General features: G+C 47.0%; 2 protein-coding genes across 9 annotated transcripts in view; one reads left to right on the top strand and one right to left on the bottom strand.

Annotated features, from left to right (window-relative positions):
- Window positions 1-202: 202 nt before the first annotated feature.
- Window positions 203-8746, top strand: VSIG10L2 (V-set and immunoglobulin domain containing 10 like 2; the record flags this gene model as incomplete). Its single annotated transcript, XM_079103598.1, has 13 exons — window positions 203-344; window positions 604-954; window positions 1195-1470; window positions 2872-3147; window positions 3730-3978; window positions 4622-4882; window positions 6121-6411; window positions 6812-7108; window positions 7788-7910; window positions 8184-8208; window positions 8317-8369; window positions 8498-8606; window positions 8724-8746. The coding sequence occupies 12 exons, from the start codon at window positions 203-205 to the stop codon at window positions 8590-8592; spliced, it is 2439 nt and encodes an 812-aa protein (XP_078959724.1). The 3' UTR covers window positions 8593-8606; window positions 8724-8746.
- Window positions 8747-11117: 2371 nt separating this feature from the next.
- Window positions 11118-15629, bottom strand: part of CDON (cell adhesion associated, oncogene regulated) — a 94874-nt gene continuing 90362 nt past the window's right edge. For 4 of the 8 annotated variants that reach the window (XM_079104012.1, XM_079104010.1, XM_079104005.1 and 1 more), the window contains exons 19-20: window positions 14633-14907; window positions 11118-13899 (exon numbers count right to left, since the gene is read on the bottom strand). In XM_079104012.1, coding sequence (XP_078960138.1) covers window positions 13736-13899; window positions 14633-14907 — 439 coding nt within the window. In that variant the 3' untranslated portion in view covers window positions 11118-13735. Of the gene's footprint in view, window positions 13900-14632; window positions 14908-15629 lie in introns of those variants that run through there. The other 4 variants (XM_079104013.1, XM_079104006.1, XR_013757739.1 and 1 more) reach the window with 4 other exon arrangements.

The raw sequence follows: 15629 nt of genomic DNA on the forward strand, positions 1-15629 counted from the left end.
TGTTGGTTGGCCATGGGCTGATACAGACTGCTGTCTCCTTCCCCTGGCTACAATGGGACTAGAACCAGGTGGGGTCCAGCTCTGGAATCCTTACACAGAAATCTCCAGACCCTGACTTGCCAGTGACCATGTAGATTTCCCGTATCCCTAGGGTCATTGCGGACAGGCTGTTCATCAGACTCACCTGGGATGCTTGTTAAACATGCAGATTCCTAGGCTCTGCCTGCTTTCCATGCTGGAGGATTCTGACTCAGTCATCCAGGATGAGGCCAATGAATGTGTACTTTTGTTAGATGGTCTGATGAACCATGAGGAGTGGAGACCTCAGCCCCAGTCCTTTCTAGGCAAGCGCTCTACCACTGAGCCACAACCCCAGCCCAGCCTGTCCTTTTTTTCTCAGTCAACCTCTCCTTCAGTGCATGTAAATACAAGATCCCTCAAGAGCTGTCTCTTGCCTACCAACTGCAGAATTCCTTGTGCTGTCTTACTGAACCTTACTGGGCCACCTGTAGCTGCAGAAAACAGACACTCTGGAAAAGAGGGTTGTATGTGTGCAGAACCCAGAGCAGCCCGGACGTCCTGTGTTGCTCCTTCTCTCCCCAGGCCAACCCTTCCCAACGCTCCAGTCCCTTGTGGAGGAGGCCGTGTCCATCCAAGGAGTACGAGGAAACTCTGTGGAGCTGCCCTGTGACTCTGGGCCTGCCCCACTGGTGGTCCTGTGGAGCTTCACCCCCCTGGGTTCCCTGGTCCCGCGGCCTGTGGCTGTCACTGATGGAACCTCTTCCAAGGTGGAGGCCGGGGCCTCTGCACTTGGGGTCGTGAGTCTGAGGAACAGCAGCCTGGTGCTGGGGGAGCTCCAGGAGGGTGCTCGAGGTCACTTCTTGTGCCAGGCCCTGCATGTGTCCGGCGCTCAGCTCCACACCACTTACTCCTACCTCACACTGGCCGTGCTGGGTGAGGTGCCTAGCCATGGATGCAGCGAAACTGCGGCTGATCTGCATGCGGCTTTGTATCTCTTTGCATGTGCTTGCTGTTTTCTTTGCATGTGCTGGGCCCTCCAAAGAATGAGGAAACCCAGGGTTGGGAGGAAAGGGTGGGCAGGCAAGTCCATGACCAGCTGGCATGGGGTCACTGGACACAGACAGATCTGGCCTGGTCTGTAATAACAAACCCAGGGTCTCTCCCTCTGGCCAGTGCCCGTCTCCAAGCCTCAGTTACAGTTGAGTGACCCATCCCCAGTGGAAGGAGCCTCCGTGGTGGCCACGTGTGTAGTGCGGGAGGGCACGGAGCCTGTGATCTTTGCCTGGCAGCATCAGACACCCCGAGGCCCTGGAGAAACCCTGGTAGGGGCCACAGAGCCGCTGCTATGCCTGGACCCAGTCAACCGGAAGCACCTGGGCTGGTACACATGCAGTGCCAGCAATGCCGTCAACAGGCTGAGCAGCGATGGACTCTTCCTGGATGTCATCTGTGAGTCAGTTTGAGAGGGCTGGCATCACCTATCCAGCCATACTTAGCCCCCTGCCATACCTCCAAGCTCTCCCATCCCTTCACTGCAGGAGTGCTCCCAGTCCTCCAAGAGACTCTAATAAACTATAGCCACAGGGCACTGTGCTCATCGGTGCCAAATACAGCTCTAGTACCAGGGTTTTTAACCTTTTTAAGGTCATGAGCTCCTCTTCTTGGGAAAATGTGCATACATTCATATGCATGGTTTTACTCATTGTTTTGGGAGTGGTCTTTGGTTGTAGCATGTAAACCTCAAGTGATCAACTAAAGCCTGAGAAAACAGGCAGAAGCCCACGTTGGGAATAGAGGTCAGCAACCTGGTCCAAAGGCTGAGGCTGAGAGTCCCATGTTAGAAATCAGAAGCCCCATGGGAAAGACGAAGACTAGGTTGACCTAGAGCCTGCTGTCCAATATGGCAGCCATGTGTGTGCCATTGATCACTTCAGATGTGGCTAATCCAAAGGAACTGAAATGTAAGTGTCAAGTATACCCCTGATTTTGAAGACAGTCTGAAAGAAAAAAAATATAAAATAGCTCTTCAATAACTTTTATATTGATTATATATTGAAATAGACCTCTGACTATATTCGGATAAATGAAATGTATTATTAAAGTTAAAACCTATTGGTGCTTTTTTTGTTGATTGATTGGATTTGGCTTTCTTTTTTTTTTTTTTTTTTTTTTAACTAAGATTTGGCTACTATAAAATTTAAAGCAACATCTGTGGTTCACACACATCTATTGGGCAGTGCTGCTTCAGAGGTCTTAAGGAACAAGAATTAATGGCACCCAATCTGTCTTAATGATGGCAATTTGTGGGAACTGTAAACTGAGGACTATGGAGAGTTGGGTGAGTCAGAGATCTTGGGAAGGAGACAGGAGAATAATGGAAGCTGACAGAAATTCAATCCCTTCTGGGAGTCAGGGAGATCATTAGAGGTAGAGAGACCAAGCTTAGAAAGCAAGAGAGAGGGGAATGTGGGTACCTGAGCAAGTGAGAAGAGTAGGCCCTGTGTTGTCCTTCCATGTTTTCTTCCCTCTGCATTCTAGACTGGCCAGACCCCCCAGTTCCAAGTAACCACCCAGTTCCTAGGTTTTCTGCCTAGCAAGCTCATTTGTACCCCCTACCTCAGCCCCCAACAGTCCCTCAGGTAAGCCCTCAGAGTCACAGCTTGCTTCCTGAGGCCCCACAGCACAGGGTGCCTATCTCCAGCAAAGTTGATAACCCTGCACTGTGCCTATGGCCTCCAGGGACTCTGAGCACCTGAGGGCCCGGCATGTGGGTTGACGTGCGTACTCCTGGGATTATTATGTGAGGGAATGAAGACTGAGGAGGTATGATGGGCCTTCCTTACTCTCCAGATGGTCCAGACAAGCCTCTGATCACTGTGGAGCCACTGGGATTCACTGAGGAGGGATTTTGGGCCAGTGAGAAGGAGGAGGTGACTCTGAGCTGCATGGCTGCATCTAATCCTCCAAGTCACTATGCGTGGCTCCGTGATGATGCTCAGGTCCACACTGGCCCCACCTATGTCATCCCCAGTGCTGGCCGCACCCACACAGGCCTGTACACCTGCCTGGCCCACAATACCCACCTGGACACCCGCACCCAGACCACTGTACAGCTCACCATCTACTGTGAGTGCGTGGGTGGGGGGACACCCATGGTTGGAGCTTGTAAGGCCTGTGCTCTGGCTGACCCATCCACCCTGCAGAAAGTGGCACAGAAGTTGGCAGCAGTCTGAGATGGGAGGGTGCACCTGGGGAACAAAATGGAGTTGCAGAGTCAAGGGAGAAGTTAAGGAAATCATGGGAAGGGCCAGGAAGAAGGTCCTTACATAGTCCCCTTCCGAATGATTATTCCCATGGACCAGAAGCCTGAACTGAGGCACAGAGAAGGGTAGTGTAGTGACAGTGAGTGAGGTAGTGAGGTGCCCAGGGGCAAAGATGAGGGTGAGAGATGGGACTTTTCATGGGGGCCTCTGGGATTACTCATGGGATCTGAAACCTGCTCACCCCCTGCCCCTGCCCCTTGACCTGAGACCTCAGCATTTTCCTCACCTGCCCCTCAGAGGGATTCTGTCTTTCCCTACTTGCCCACTTCTCCCTGCTTCCCTATCCTTTGATACCCCAGACATCCACAACCCCACCTGGGCCAGGGCTGCAGGGCACTGGCCACGGAGCCTGCTCCAGCCCCTCCTTACCCACTTCCCCACCCAGATCCCCCTGCAGGGCAACCCTCCTGTGCTGTGCTTCCCACCATTGGGGCTGTGACTTTGCTTTGCACCTGGCCTGGGGGGCTTCCAACTGCCCAGCTGCGGTGGGAAGGGCCCCAGGAGACTGGCCCTACTGCCCCCAGCAATATCACCTGGAGTCATGCAGCCGTCGGGCTTCCTAATGGCAGCATCTTCACCTGCACCAGCCAGCACCCAGCCCTGGCACTGCCCACCCTCTGCAGGGTTAAACTCTGTGAGTGGATACAGGTGACCTCCAGGGTTCTAATATTCCAGACAGGGTGTAGGTAGGGTGACAGGGGAAAGCAAGAGGGACGTGGGTCTGGGGTGGACTCCAGACCTCAGGCTCCAAGACGTGCCATGGAACAAAGAGGCGGGTGGCAGCCAGCTCTCAGCCTCTAGCTCCCGCTTCCCATCCACACTGCTCTGTCCTCCTCAGTTCTGGCTTAGAGCACTGGGACCCAGCCTCCATGGTCAGCAGGCCCCCAGTGACATTACACTCTACTCTGTTTCCTGTTCATCTGGAAATGCATCCTAGCGTTCTCTCTGCCAAATGTGCTCTTCTTCCTCCTCTCATCCTGGAAAGGCCCCACCCATGGCCAAGACAGAGTTCTCCCCTCTGAACCCCAGGGAGTTTGTCTGTCTTTCTACCTACACTCTAGTACTCGCCAAGGTCTATGCGGATTGTTCGCTTAGTGTGTGCTCCCACCTTTGCCCAGCCCCTGGGCGAGCCCTGCATAAATGATTAGTGAGTGAATAAAGGAGAGACCCATGATGAAGGAAGGAGTCAGTGAAAAGATAAATGAAGGAAGAGAGAAGCGTGGGTCTGCCAAGTACTTCTCCCCACAGGGCTAAGCTGAGCCCTCTTTCCTTTCTAGGGGAACCTCCCAGGAATCCCACCTGCTGGACCACAGCTACAATAGGAGACCAGTTCATCATGCTGAGCTGCAAATGGCCTGGAGGCGAACCTCCTGCTACGCTGAGGTGGCTTGACGGGCAGCAGCAGCCCCTGGGCAGCAGCAGCTCTTCACTAGCCGTCCACCTCCTACAGGCCCAGGGTGATCTGGCTGGCAAAGAGTTCACCTGCCAGGGCTCTCACCCACTCAGGACTCCTGACCCCTACTGCAGGCTCCAGCTGGGTAAGCAGGGCTAGCATTCTGGGACCGGAGGAGAAGGAACAGTTCTTTGAAACCAGGAGGAGGGAGTCTGGGGGGTGTGACTATGCTAGAATAGAAAGTGAGATAGGACAGACACTGATTCACCTCTTTTTCAGGGTCTCAAGTTTTTTGTTTTGATTTGGTTTGGTTTTGATCCATAAAATGAAGGAAGATGGTCTAGGTCAGTGTTGTCCAATATAAATATAATGTGAGCTGTTTATGTAATTAAAAAAAAATGAGTAGCCACATTAAAATAAGTAAAAGAAGTAGGCGAAACATTTTAATTCAACATATCCAATATATTGCCGAAATAATAATAAAAATATTGATGAGCTACCTTACATTTTTTTCATCCTGTCTTAAAAATGCAGTGTATTTACAATTACTGCACATCACAATAGTAAGTGACTGCATTGCAAGAACCCAATGTCACATGTGGTTGGTCACTAGGATACTGACAGCGCTGATCTAGATGACATGGGAATGCTGGCTGCATTCCTCATTTGTATCTATTTGCATAATGGAGGAGCCTGACTATATGTCTGCTTCCTCTTTCTGCTTCATCTGGTCCACCAGTTTATTTATTAACAACTAAAGACAAAAGAACTAAATACTATTAGCAAAACAAACAGGATCTGTCACATATAATAGATCTTACAAAATGATTTACCTCTTGGTCTCAAAGACTTGGTGACTGGCCTATTTTCTGTGGGGCTCTAAGAAGGTCCTCCATTCCAAATATTTTCTTCCCTATTAGTCTTAGGACTGGAACTTCCATCATCGGAGCTTCATTAACACCTGAGCATCTGAGCCTTTATTAGAGTCAGTCCACAGAAACTGAGCATCTGCTATGGTCTAGCATTGTGCCTGGGGCCAGCCAGTAGGTGGTGGGCCACTAGGGGGAAGGAGGTGTGTGCCAGGTGCAGGGATGAGTAAGCAGACCCCTACCAGCAGGAGGAGAGTCTGGGGTGGGGTGGGGGTAGAACAGGAAGGATTACCGTTTTTTACCAGCAAACGCTGGAGCTGACTTTGATGGGAACTTGGCACAGAATTGAGTCTGAACAAGAAGACAGATTGTCCCAAGACAAAGCTTCCCAGCCCTATAGTCTTTCCCACTGCATTCTCCATCCCCTTCACCACCAGCCAGCACCTTTCTCTGAAGCCTTCCCACTAACTGGGACTGATCACTTGTTCCAATGTCTCATTTTCTGTCCCCACAGAAACCCCGCAGCTGGCAGTGACTGAGTCCCAGGTGTCAGTGTTGGAGGGGGAAGAGGTCTGGCTGGAGTGTGCTCTCCAGGAGTGCACACCACCTGCCCAGCTCCTCTGGCTGGATCCCCAGCAACAGCAGGTGGAGCCAAGCACTTCAGGACTTGTGCTGCACCCTGCGGGTGCCCAGTTGCGCCTCCAAATCCGAGATGCTGACCCAGCACACCACAGGGGCACCTACCAATGTGTGGCCCGCAATGCTGTGGGCAACAGTAGCCAGAGCGTGATGCTGGAGGTCCTGAGTGAGTTGCGGGGTGTGCCGTGTGTTATCGATGGGGTGAGAGACCGTCAGTCATAGAATGCTTTACAGGAAGGATTTGCCTAGGAATTCTCTGCTCCAAAATTTGGACACTTGAGCACCCTTGGGCCCAAGTGGACCCTCCAAAGCAGATCCCTAGGTGGGTGTAAGCATCAAGGGTCTGATGCAGTCTTGACTACAGGCATGCAAAACTCCATGCAATTGCAACCCCCACCTTCTCCTCCTCCTTTTACAGATGAGGAAACTGAGACTAGGTAGAACTATTCGGGTTTACAAACCCCGATCTAGTTTTCCTCTTCACAGGAGCATATCTGAATGCTCAAGCATTTATAGTGGTAGATGTACAGGTGCCTACATGGGTCCCCGCTTTCACTCACCTCCAGGGTATCCAGCTCCTCCCAATGTCACCATCAGACGCCTCACCTATGGGCGACACCGGAGAGAGGTGCAGCTGCAATGGGCCATCGAGGGCCCTGGGAACCTGACAAGCTTTTTGGTGCAGCGGAGGGCCAGTATCCCTGGCCCAGGATCTGGGGCTTGGGAGACTGCAGTTAGTGACATCAACCCAGAGAGCAGGGGCTGGCGGCTGGGAGGTTTGGACCCAGGAGTCCTTTATGCCTTCCGCATCCTGGCTCTGAATCATCACACTGCTGGATATCCCTCAGAGGTGAAGACACCAGGTGCTGGGGCTGGCCCCGGGGGTGGGGGGGACTCGTCTTTTCCCCACAGAACTGGATCCTGGTGCATCCTGTTCACAGAGCATACCACTTTCATTCCTTTGCTTCCTTCCTGCTGGATCCTCCCAGACTCTTTCTCTGTCCTCTTCTCTGCCCTCTCCTCAGAGCCCTCTGGTAATTCCTACTACTCTTTCCCATCCCCCTGTGGGGCTCAAGAGGCTCCAGGCCTGGGGGTTGAACCCAAATTCAGCTTGAATCAGAGGAAATAAGAGGATGTGGGGAGAGGGTGCTGGGATTTCTTAAGAAGAAGACCCCACTCTGTGCCTCAGTCTCACCTTCTGGGATACAGGAGGGCTCTCAGCTTCCGGCTGCTCCCTCCCCATCTTGGGGATTTCTTTCATGGCCCATTTCCCTTTATCCCCAAGCTGCCAAGATAAGTGGGCTTCTGCATTCTGTGCCAGAAATAGAGAATTTGGCTGGGGACTCAAACCACCAAGAGCTACTAGGCAGCCAGAGCACTTCTTTCCTTGGGAGACAACTGATCTTGATTCCTTGGGTCCCCTACATCAGCTGGAGGGGAAACTGGCTGCACCCAGCACAGACTCCTTGGTACGTGATGAGCCACTGTTGCCCACGTTCAGTCATGGCTCTAAATCATGTGACCTGTGCACTTACCTTCTAGTGGACCCCCCCTTCAGTGCCTATCCAGCAGTGTTGGGTGCAGCAGGCACAGGAATGGTAGTGGCAACCGTGGTCTCTCTGCTGGTGTTCCAGTATGCTGCCCGGCACCCACAGACCTTCCCCTGTGAGTGGGAATCTAAAGGGCTGCTTGACTCCACAGGGTGGCCAGGTCTGGAGGTGCCCAAAGGAAAATTCAGGCCCTTCCTTAGCTGCAACCTTTTCCCCAAGGCTAGATGTCCTCCTCTGGGCCCCAGTCCCAAACTTCAGGCATCTGGGGACCATTACAGACTGAGTTCCCTGAGACCCTGCATGGAGCTCATTGAGAGAGGGAATACCATCCTCCTAGAATCCATAGCAAGTCGGTCAAATAATGTCCCCTCTCCTTTTCTTCCTACAGGCCTTGGTCAGTTGCTCGTACCTATGTAAGTGGGGGACCCCAGCCATTACGAGGTCAGGGATTTCCTCTAATTGGAAAGGAAGGCAGGGGAAGTACAGTTGCCACTAACTTTCCTCTCCCAATTTACCCCCAGGGGACAAAGACACCGACAGAGGGGAGCAAGGGAAAACACTGAAGTGCCTGCAAGTAAGCACAATTCTATCCCAAAGATTGATACGTACAAGGAGGCCAAGGCTGTTTCTGCATGCTTGGTCTGCCCGACAACAATCTGGACACTCCCACGGTCTCTCTTCTGCCCACCTATGTTTTTGTAGGCACTGAACCACCCAGCACCCCAAGTCTAGATCCTGCACAAGAACCCTCAGATGCTCCAGTAAATGTCACCATCACTGTGACTGCAACACCATGAAGCCAAAGAGGAAGGTAAAAATAGGCTCTGCAAAGGCAGGTGGGAGGTGGGAATATCCCCTCCATCAGACTTTGGTCTTAAAAACCAAGGTGGTCAAGACACCATTTGTCCCTTCCCCATTGAACACCCAGACTCTACAGCCAGTGCAAGGCCCAGCTTGCCTTGTCCCCAAGTGACTTGGTTACAAAAGAAGCCCTGGCCCAGCTCGTGGAAGATGGAGGTGGCAGAATAAGGAAGATACCCAACTGCTGAAAAAATTAGTTTTTGAAGGTGCCAGGTGTTTGAAGTCAACTGAAAATGGTGACACTGAGAAATGGCTCCAGCGCCAGAGTAGTGAGCAAGCTGGCTTTCCAGAAAAGGTTTAAAATAGACTGTGGATTTGACAGTTCCTAAATAAACTATACTTAATGCTCACAGGTAGAGGGTTATTTCAATTGCAACTTGCTCAGGGAGAGGCCGACTGCCGGGTCCATGGGTGGTGAGTGGTAAGAAGCAGGGTCTAGGCGTGTCCCTTCCATTCAGGTGCAGCTTAGGAGCACCACTGACCCTGCAGCGGTCAGATTCCGGGAATCCAGGCCAGCACGGCACAGAGTGGAGGTGTTCCAGGAGCGGCATCCAGCCACCAGACTGGGAGAGCTGGCTGGCGGAGAACAGGGGCTGTTCCAAAGTCACACTCCGTCAGCTGCCAGCATGACTCACAGGCTCCAAGTGTGTGTGTGCATGCGTGCGTGTGTGTCTGAAACCTGGGTGGAACACAAACGAATGCTTGTTCAATCGACGAGAGTAGTTAAGACTCAGAGCTGCCTCCACAGGGGACTCAGATGAGAAGAAACGTCAGACAGCCAGGGGACAATCTGCCAGTAATAAGGGAAGTGGCGCCTGACAGGAGACAGAGAACCGAGAGGAACTTAAGCAGCTCCTTTGGTTCTCACAAACTCACTTTATTAGAAAAGGGTTTCAGCTTCCCTTAAAGCTCTCAGGATGGGGGCTAAGATTTAAAGAAGAGTTATTTAAGTATGAGGAATAAAATACAAAAGGGCCACACCCACTACAAAGGATTCTCTTGGCTTTCTGGTCAGAGAAGTGTAGAAACTTCCTTTTTTTTTTTTTAAGGTCAGTCTCTTCTTTTGAGGAGACTAAATTTCTACTCTCTGGAGTTTATACGCCTAGATATGGCCCTGGGTAATGGTAAAAAATAGTGCAGGTGTGAGGGGGACCTCCTCACGATCCTCTTGCTTCTCTCTCTCTCTCCTCTTTCTGTCACCCTGCGGCGTGGGGTCCCTTGGTCTCCTCATAGCTCCCTGGCTCAGCCTTCCCATCTAACAACTGCTCAATATCCTACTCCTTCAGGGCCTTGATCTCTGCAGTCAGGATGAAGGGATAACTCACTGGTCTCTTGGATGTACACAGGACTGTCCACAAAGACAGAAGTGGAGGTTCCAAAAAATTTCAGACTATACACCCACCCACAATCACAAACCGTAAGTCACTTTGTACAAACAGGGGTATCCGAGCATCCCCATATTCAAGGGCTACTCTACATGAAAGCAGCATTTTAATATAAAATCACATCAAACAAATAAAACCTGTCAAAGCTACATCATTTAAAATATGTACAATTTCAAACATAATATTACAACTTAGGGAAAATAAAAACATACTTTTCAATATGGTACAAAACATGCATCTCAGACTTTTTGCTTTAAAAAAGAGCAATACGGATGAAGTTCAATGATAAACATTAATTTCTTGGCAGTATTATAGCTGGAATGATGTGATGTGGTCAACCCAGTAGAGAAGCCTTGGTCTTCAGAGAATCATTCTATAAAAGCAAAACCCAGCAACAAATACTTTCTGAAAAGGAGACTTCAAAAGGTTTTGAACATTGCGATTTAGCTTGTATGGTAGGTACCATTAGACCATCAGTGCATAACTGAAAGAAGAAAGTCAAAAGGACGTGGTGAAATGACAGGAGTAGGGGAACGAAGACTTACACAGAACTCCAGGACTATGAGGAACCTGAAGAGGCCTGACCAATTTCATGATAACTGAGCAGAGTGAAGATCAAGGTCTCAGGCAGGGGCGTCATGAAGGGTATTCAGGGGAGGACCCTGGACTGTTGGAGAGAGTAATGATCAGAGAGCTCTGCCAAGGTAGGACAGAGTCAGAGCCTCTGAGGAATCACACAGTAGGGGTGGACGATACCACAAGTTACTGGACAGGTTCCACCAGGAGTGAACCACAGTGCTTCTGGAAAGCAGTATGGGAAAACCAGGAGAACCGCAGGGAATGACTCCAGATAAACTGGGTTCCAATTCAGCTCACTGTGCGACCTGAGGGTAGAATGACATAACAGTAACTAGCACTGAGCTCAGAGCTCGGGACACAGGAGTTTTTCAACAAATGTTAGTACTGTCCCCCACAATGTCCTATGTCCTCTTATTTCCTGGGAGAAGTGACATTAATTAGGACTGTTTCTGGTGACCCTGCAGGGCATGAAAGTTCAGAGCAATTCACGTTTAGGGAGAACTCATAACTCCTAAAAATAAAGGCTATTTATATATATATATCTATATATCTCTATATTTATATTCATATTTATAAATCTCAATATATAAAGGCATTTTTATAAATAAAATACAATAAAAGGGATAACACTTAAAACAGCGTTACTAATCATATAAATAAAGCAGTCCAGAATGAGATTGCCCTAAAGGTAAAGTTAAAATTTTCTCTTCCTTGTGGACAAGTCCCATATTCAAACTCAATCTTTAGAAGCAGTTTCTGACCTAAGGCTTATGCTAATACACCTGTTTCATGAATCAAAATGACTGCCATGGACACCTATTCCCTAGTTTCTTCAAACTCCCTCTGTGATAGTACTACTGTAACTTGGTTGGTACAGTCAGGGTATGTCTTCATGTTCTATGTACTAGGACTTTGTCCTTTGCTAGTCAGAAAAGTAAGGGCTGCAGCTATCCCCCTCCAAAGCTAATTGCATCTAAGCAACACAAAGAATGAATCTAGTATACTACAGGCATGGATATCAGAATGTAGAACTTGCTTTTCTTACAGCTCTAATATCCAGCTATAGCACTATATTTACTATATTCTACTGGAAGTAACTCTAGCTTAGTGACCCAGCTGAAATAGCACATTTTCTCTAACAGTTCTATTTATAAAATATATAAACATATGTAAGGAAAACTGATGCATTTACATAGAAAGTTGATTAGCATAGTATTCTATTATTCTATCCCACTGCAATTTCTGAGAAACTAGTTTTTTATGTTTTTTTTTTTTTTTAACTTATGCTATAACTGCTTGATTTTATGTAAGGAGAATAATTTTTTGTTTCTTCCCCCAAGAGATGCACTATCCAAAAAACAGAAGTGATTCATTAAAACCTGACTCAAGCTATGAAATGCATTTACAGTGTTTCGATTTTTTTTTGTTGTTGTTCTTTTCCTAATACTGAGAAGGAAAGTCTTCTAAAGGCAGTTGTAATGTACTTGTCATTCAGATAAGCAGCAATTGTGATCCATGAGCTTTGTTTACCAAAGCTTTAGGTGCTCGATTACAATGCATTCTGAAAAACAAAAACAAAAACAACAAGAAACTAAAACAAACAAACCAATCTTTTTCCTCATTAAGTCCTTCTTGACACTCTGGATCTTGATATTTTATATTTTGGATCTTTTTTTTTTTTTTTTCTTCAGTGCTGGGGATTGAACCCAGGGCCTTGTGCTTACAAGGTAAGCACTCTACCAACTAAGCTATCTCCCCAGCCCAATATTTTGGATCTTGAGTGTGCCCCAAAAGTCCAAGTGTTTTAAAGGTTTGGTCCCCAGGGTGGCACAATGGGGAGGTGGTGGGACTTTTCATAGGTGGGGTGAGGTTTTTAGTTCATTGGGGTGTGCCCTTGAAGGAGGCTGTGCCCTTTCCTCTTTCTCCCTTTGCTCCTGGCTTGGGATATAAGTGGCTTTTGCTCTACCACACATCTCCTCCATGATGCGCTGTCTCAGTGCAGGCCTAAACCAATGGGGCTATTCAATGGTGGACTGCAGCCTCTAAAACTAGAAGCCATAATAAACCTTATTTCTTTATAAGAAAATAACCTCAGGCATTTTATTAGAGTGATTAAAAGCTGACACACACACTCACTCGCATGTTTCTAACTGCTATACATATTGGAAGTGAGAAAATGAATATTGTCAAGTGGTGTGGCACCATGAGCATATACCTATGAAATGGGAAGAAGAGCTTCTGTCAAGAAAGGTCACTGTACCCCTTCACTTCTTTCTTTCTTTTAAAAATGTGTACCTTTTTCTTCAAGTCACTGCTTTACAGTTGTCTTTTTTGTTGTTGTTGTTCCTACTCTTAGAAATAGTAAAAAATGAGCCAAGTGATGACCACTTTATAAACTAATGTGCTTTTAAAGCAGTGGAATATTAAGGCATTAATTTCTCTCTGGCTGTACTTGTCTTTGTGCATTCTGCAATAATACAATTAGACCTTACATTCTCTGTGTCCACAACACTGGTTATGGTTGGTGCCTAGAAGACTGAACATTGCTTGGTGCCCATGTGCAGACAGAAGGTAAATTAGCAGGCCACATGAGCTCTCTGGGGAAGGCACTCTTACAAAATTTATCAGCCAGATCTGTTATTAGAAACATTAGGTTGCAAGTGTGGTTGATTTCAAAATGTTCTCAGGTTTGTTAACATAAAATTGAATGACAGTTTTCCTTCTGAAAATGTGAATGGTGGCCAACTTTAAACAGCCTGTGTAACTCCCCCGCAGCTGAATCAGTCAATAGACTGCACCCATGGCTTAAGGAGTTTTCAGTGTCACTGAGGGTTTTGGAAAACATGGAGTGATCCCTCTGCTCTCCAGATGATTGAAAACTATGCAAAAGCCCATTTCCTACTGAGCGGAAAAGAAGGAATAGGGAAAGAAATTTTTAAGGCATAAATAATATAAAAGGACACAAATTTTAAGATACATTCATATGACATTACTACAAAAAATAAATAACAATTTTCTGTGATTTGAATTAATGTCCTTCACACAGTTCATTCCCAGGCCTGTTTTGTGCAGTTACTGGCTTGAATTGGGAATATGGCTATGTATTTGCACATCCTCAGGTTTCCTGGTGTTGGAGAAGGACCCCTGATGAGTTCTCTGACGGAATGCCAGGAGGAGACCATGCAGTCTTCTCAGTACAGTCCTCTGAAACAGGTGGCAAAATCAGAGGTTTCCAACTTAAAATTTTGTTTTCTGTTTCTGAATGGCCACAGTTATCTCCTGAAAAGAGAAAAGGTTTGGGAAAGTTAATGAAATGATAAAAGCTGATTTTTCACACAGCAGTCTAAAAATGTTACTTTGGGCAATAAAGAAAGAATAATGAGCAAAAGTAGAGCCGGGTTATGTTTGGTTTGAAGTTGGAGATAGACGTAAAAGGTTTTTAAAAAGCTGGGTACAGTGGCATACACCAGAAATTCTGAAGATATGAGAGGTTAAGGCAGGAGAATTGTCAGTTTGAGACCAACCTCAGCAACTTATCAAGACTCTTGTTTCCAAATTAAAAAAAAAGGTTTGGGGATGTAGCTCATGATAGAGGACTGTTAGGTTTGATCACCAGTACCCAGCCCCCACCAAACAAAAAGGTTTAAAATACAATTGAGCTCTGATAAAGTTATACAATTCACTGGTTATTAAAACGAACCCCTCAAAAGTTCCAAAAGTCCATGTTTACAAAATGCATTCTTCCTGCAAGTCTTGTGCTCAGATGCAAAGTGAATCCAAGCCTGGGATATATTTTTCAGAATGTAATGGGATTAACCACCTGCGATAAAGGACATGAGTAATAACAGAATTTTAAAGAATCCTTTAGCTGTCCTATCTATTCCTGAACTATCCAACACCCTTGCTCAGTCTCTTAAGATATACATGAGTGATTAGAGAAAATCTCCTTGATACAGTTCTTAGCTAACCAAAGATCATCTAGAAACCTAAGGTTTAAACCAGCTCCCGGTACCTCTGTTAAATTCTGCTGTGTCTTCTGTAGATTCAGAATTGATGCCATTTATATTGTCCTGGCAGCAGGTATGCTGGATTGGTAGTGGTGCCACCCTGTCCTGGATACTGTCCTCAGGTAACTGGCCACAGTCAGGGACTGTGGAAGCCAGACACACAGGCATCTTCACGGCATTGAGGGGCTTCATTTCCAAACCATCCTGAGGATAAGGTGCTATCACTGGGACCATAGGAAGGGTGCTGCTACTAAAAGTGCTGTTGGTTTTGGTGAAACACCTGTAGAATTTAAAACAAAAGAAACAGAACTGTGTCTTGAGGGATAGATAACTACAATGGGCTTCTTTCAAAGTATCATTTGGTATTTTGAATTCAGATTCTTAAGAAAGATTGATGCCTAAAAATAACTGATTTGATGCTTGAAATATCAAAAACTTGGAGATTACAATTATAGTGGAATATGACAGGAAAATGTATCAACGAGCAAACCACCTCAGAATGGAACCTGAAATGACAATTTGTCATACATGCTTCCTTTGTTTTAGTCCAATGCCAGAAGTTAGCTCCTGTGGTTCCCAAATACAGTCACACAGAAAGAAAAGGCCTCATTCACAGGAAGAAATGAGGAAGAAAAAAAGAAGCACAAGAGAGAAAGCTAAGAAAGTTATGGTCACATGAGAGAAACGGCCTTCTGAAAGTTGACAAAAACACACTGCTTTGAAAACATACATACTCTCTTGTTCTTGGAGGAAATACTAAAATAATTCAAAATTCAAGAGTTCTTTATTTTTCATTTCTTTTTCATTACAGAAATAATTGCTGGAACATTGTACTTTGGTTCCACACTACTTTTATTTCCTGTCTTTAACTAAGATATGTGCCTTAATTTTTTTTCTTTCTGTTTTGCAAACTGGGTACTTTCTATTGATTTATCTTCTAGTTTGTGGACTCTTCTGTTGTCTCCATTATGCTGGTAAGATCATCAAGTACACTTTCCACTT

This window comes from Sciurus vulgaris, assembly GCF_902686455.1.
Source record: "Sciurus vulgaris genome assembly, chromosome: 11".
Classification (NCBI taxonomy): Eukaryota; Metazoa; Chordata; class Mammalia; order Rodentia; family Sciuridae; genus Sciurus; species Sciurus vulgaris.